The sequence below is a fragment of the Perkinsus marinus genome (genome assembly GCF_000006405.1).
Source record: "Perkinsus marinus ATCC 50983 genomic scaffold scf_1104296932828, whole genome shotgun sequence".
Taxonomy (NCBI): Eukaryota; Perkinsozoa; order Perkinsida; family Perkinsidae; genus Perkinsus; species Perkinsus marinus.
In genome coordinates, this window is record NW_003215344.1 from 1 (window position 1) to 3914 (window position 3914).

The window sequence follows — 3914 nt, forward strand, 5'->3', positions numbered from 1 at the left end:
TACTCCTTCACCAATGGAATAGCATTGTTGTTAGGCGAGTTCTTTCGCACTATCTCATCACATCTGGTACCTCGGAAGAACTTGTTCTGCGCCGGAGTAAGCCAACAATGCGGAGTGCTAAGCCAGCCTGCCTCTTTCCTCGATAATTTCGATTTTCGCGAGGGGCATCTTTCTGCAATGACCAGTATTTGCTCAGACTACGGAAGAGCATATTGGTTCGCATGCAATAGGCCACGTAGGGATCAGGATGCGAGTATGAAAGCCACGACATCTCGCATGGGCACCACTGGGGTGCCTGCAATACAGCACTACACTGCAGATGAGTGATCCATGTTGATCCAAATAAGTGATCTCGGATCACTCAGTACGAGTGATTCCGCCCAATACGAACTACCATGTAAGCACAAATCCTCTACTTGCGAACATAATACAGAGCATAGCGAAAGTTTCAATCCACAATCTCAATACCACCAGTATCTCCCCCATCACTACTTCTGACACTACTACGAGTTCTCTCTTTGAGCTTCCTGAGTTGCTCGAGAATCCCTTGCCGGCGTTCCCGGTCCCTTCTGTGACCATGTGCGAACTGCAATGACTATAATGCAATGCTCAACACAATCACCAACAACCCACCAAGGTTCGACTCTCGCTTGCGAAATTTCAATTTCTTCTTCCCATTGTAGAACAGCAAAAATTTGCTCCATTGCGGGGTTGCCCATCCGTAAAGCGGCAAATTGCTCCTCTGAAAAGTAGCAATTTGCTCAATAGTAGAAGGAGCAATTTATTGGTTTGCCCCCTCTTTGAGCAAAATTGCTCAATTTCGTTACATAGTAGCACTTCACATAGCGGCAACTTTCATACATTGTAGCAACTTTCTGAAATATAAACAAGCAAACGATATTCATTCGAGCAGTTTCTGTTATACAAAACGGCAAACTTGCGTATATCTTAAGTGTATTTTGCTACTTTGCTCTTCTGTATATCAGCCATAGCGTTTTTACACACTAGCACAACAGCAAAAGCCGCAGGAAATGTACATTACAGCTTATTTGGCACTTTTTTGCTATTTGCTCCTTTGCTATTTTGTAACTGAGCCCGGGCAATTGGAGACGGCGAACCTGTTCCCAGTGACGCTGAAGTGCCCCCTCCGCCGTCCGGCATATCGCCAAAGGACACCGCATTTCAAACAACTCCCCCTCGAATGGTTGGAGGGAAATCTCTGAGATCCATCTCTCCAAGTCTTGAGTCGGCCCTACGCGACCTGAGAAAACAAAAGAGCTACTGGGCAGATACGACCCCAGATATCGGAAAGCTGGTGGACTTACAAGATACATTGAAGAGACTAGATGGAGACGATCCATCAGCTATGGCCGTCGACGAACTTCTTGCAACTATCTACAACTGTAGAACTCTAGGTCTAGAACTCACACTGAAAGCTTGATTTGTGACAAATTATGGGAGGCCGCGACTCGCGGCTCGCGGGCCCTGCGGCCCGCGAGCACATGGTGGAATACCACCAGAGAAACCTTGGGTTCCACTGTGCGCTCTATGTTCGGTACCTTCTCAGCAGCTTTAAAGTTTGCGAGATACGAGACATCGCCAGCGCTAATGGCACTCGTGACCGGGCAATTACCGACGCCGCATCTGCGCTATCTACTACGGTTGAGGCCATCCCCAGTTGTCCATGTGGTAATCCAGACGGCTGCACGCTCCATCTAGTGGAAAACTGTGCGCTTTTGAATGATGCCAGAAGAGCGGCGGGGATAAGGCCGTCAGGTATTCAAGCAGATAAGTTAGTCGCTGACGGTAAGTGTAGGAAGCGGCTCTTGAAATTGAGCGAGTGCGTTTTGGAGTTTTGCTTGAACCTTAGGAATGCCGAAGATGAATACGTCGCTTCCTTTTTGTCTCAGGCCTGTCTTCCTGACGCAGATCATATACTGTGAAGTAGGGAGCTTGCAACCACGACATTCTGGACGAACTCAGCCAAGCCGTGCTTCAAGAGAGCGGGAGGGTCTTGTGGCGGCATCGTAGTTGATGGTGAATTCCTTAACCTTTCCACTGTAGTAAAGCTAATACTACGTACCATTGTTCCGCCCGTCTCTCGGCGGGCTCTGTTTACTTGGTTGACTAGTTAAGGTTGATGAACGTTTCACTTGTGACTCGTATAATCTACCATGTCAAACGTGCATAATTCTGTTTCCACAAAAAAATCTCTCCCTGGAGATTATCAACAGAGTTGTGTACGGTAACGAAGAAGTTGACTATGGTAACGATAACGGTATTTCCTCCTCTTGGGATGATACTACTCAAACATCGGACACTCATCTCTTTCAGATTCCTGATCGTCGAACTACCGAAGTTACAACATTTTCTCGTTTTGGACTATGAAAATCTTTTATCAAAATCAAAAAAGTTTTCTCCACATGTTCTTAGCATACACGTGTTAAAATTGCGCCTCCAGGGTAATTTACCATCATATTTCCCACGGAGGCGGCCGTCGGCAGCAACATCGTTATTCATAGGGGAAGGATCCCATTTTCGCAAGCAATCGTCCAGTAAAATGAACAGGTAGCTTAAAAGTATTAATAGCGCAATACAGTTGTGTTGGACGTTACGAAATTGAGCTCGGAGCTGGTCAGTAAAGTCTCCTCTTGCAGTTAGCTGATCCGCACCTACATTCCATTGTCTTGCCTGCCACCAAGCCTACACGGTAGCCGTAGTCATATCTGATTGTGAGGGGGGGGGGGAATTGGAGCCAGCTAGCAGTCGTTGGATACTACGTGAGTTCATATAGAGGATCGATATCAGTCTCTGCGAACAAAGCCAGCCTAGGAAGACGGTAGTCGTGAGTATCGACAAGAACTCGTTGTATGATGAGGTTGGGTGAGCAGCTGTGATTCACGAACCGACCTACAGTCAGTATTGTCCCAACAGCTACTACTGCAACAAGCAATTCGCGACGCACCAACATTGCCAAAATAACAAGCATCAATAGTAAACTCAGAATTCCTTGTGTCATGCTCGCAGCTCGAGGAACCCACCGACTGATCGTCTTCAGAGGCCGAACACTGATAGCTCTAAAGAGACAAGGCATCTGAGCACGATTAGTCAGAGTATTGCACCTCTCCGCTCAAGTCCGTCTCCATCTCGAGATCACCAGCTAGTGTTGATCTCTTCTTTCGTGGAGGCTGTGAGCCGGCTGCCCCTACTTTCCACCTACGGGGATCAGTTCACAGCTGAGTACATCTGTGAATATGGAACTCACATTTTACCAGCACCATGACGGGCTAGGTCGAAAAGGTAGTTATCACTGAGTTCTTTTCCTCGGGTCTCAGCGACGCTCTCTGGCAAGAGCTCGCCGGCATATTCGCATATGAACGCTCCTGCCTATAGCGCGCGCCAGTCCCTCAATTTCAAGTCCCGGAAGCCTATCGAAGGCTTCGCTCACCTTGATGACATCTAATGACCTTACTCCCCAACCTCGTTCGCGACCAGTCCTGACCGATAAAGACTTGTAAAACTGACGCTCCGAGGACGGGAGCCGACCAGAACACTTCAAGCCGTTTTGTGAGGCCCTTCTGAACAACTCGAAGTGGACAGGTATTGTAATTGCAATCGCATAGGAAGTTGCACTCGACAATGCAGTCCAAAGTCCACTTAAGATATCCTAATAATGGAACATGCGGGTGAGCATTTTCGAGAACGTCGACGATGATCTATTTCGAGCACATGCTTATAGGGTGGGACGCTGAGTCATACTCGTCTGTTACATGACGCCTGTAGAAGTTGTTTACCATTCTTAGTATATGCACCCCAGCTGCAGAGAGATGTCCGCCCACAATCTGAAGTGCCCAGAGTAACTCGTGCACGATTATTCCACTCAACCTCTCGGAGCTCCTTCTCCTTCGAGGATG

General features: G+C 47.7%; 1 protein-coding gene across 1 annotated transcript in view; it reads right to left on the reverse strand.

Annotated features, from left to right (window-relative positions):
- Window positions 1-2632: 2632 nt before the first annotated feature.
- Pmar_PMAR022675 (histone-lysine n-methyltransferase, setb1, putative) overlaps window positions 2633-3914 on the reverse strand; it is a gene marked incomplete at its 5' end in the record, with an annotated part of 2169 nt that continues 887 nt past the window's right edge. The window contains 8 exons of the mRNA XM_002785372.1: window positions 2633-2726; window positions 2781-2910; window positions 2966-3077; window positions 3123-3216; window positions 3266-3387; window positions 3449-3497; window positions 3547-3667; window positions 3795-3914. The exon at window positions 3795-3914 is cut by the window's right edge and continues 4 nt beyond it. Of these exons, the coding sequence (XP_002785418.1) occupies window positions 2636-2726; window positions 2781-2910; window positions 2966-3077; window positions 3123-3216; window positions 3266-3387; window positions 3449-3497; window positions 3547-3667; window positions 3795-3914 (839 nt within the window). The 3' untranslated portion in view covers window positions 2633-2635. The remainder of the gene's footprint in view (window positions 2727-2780; window positions 2911-2965; window positions 3078-3122; window positions 3217-3265; window positions 3388-3448; window positions 3498-3546; window positions 3668-3794) is intronic.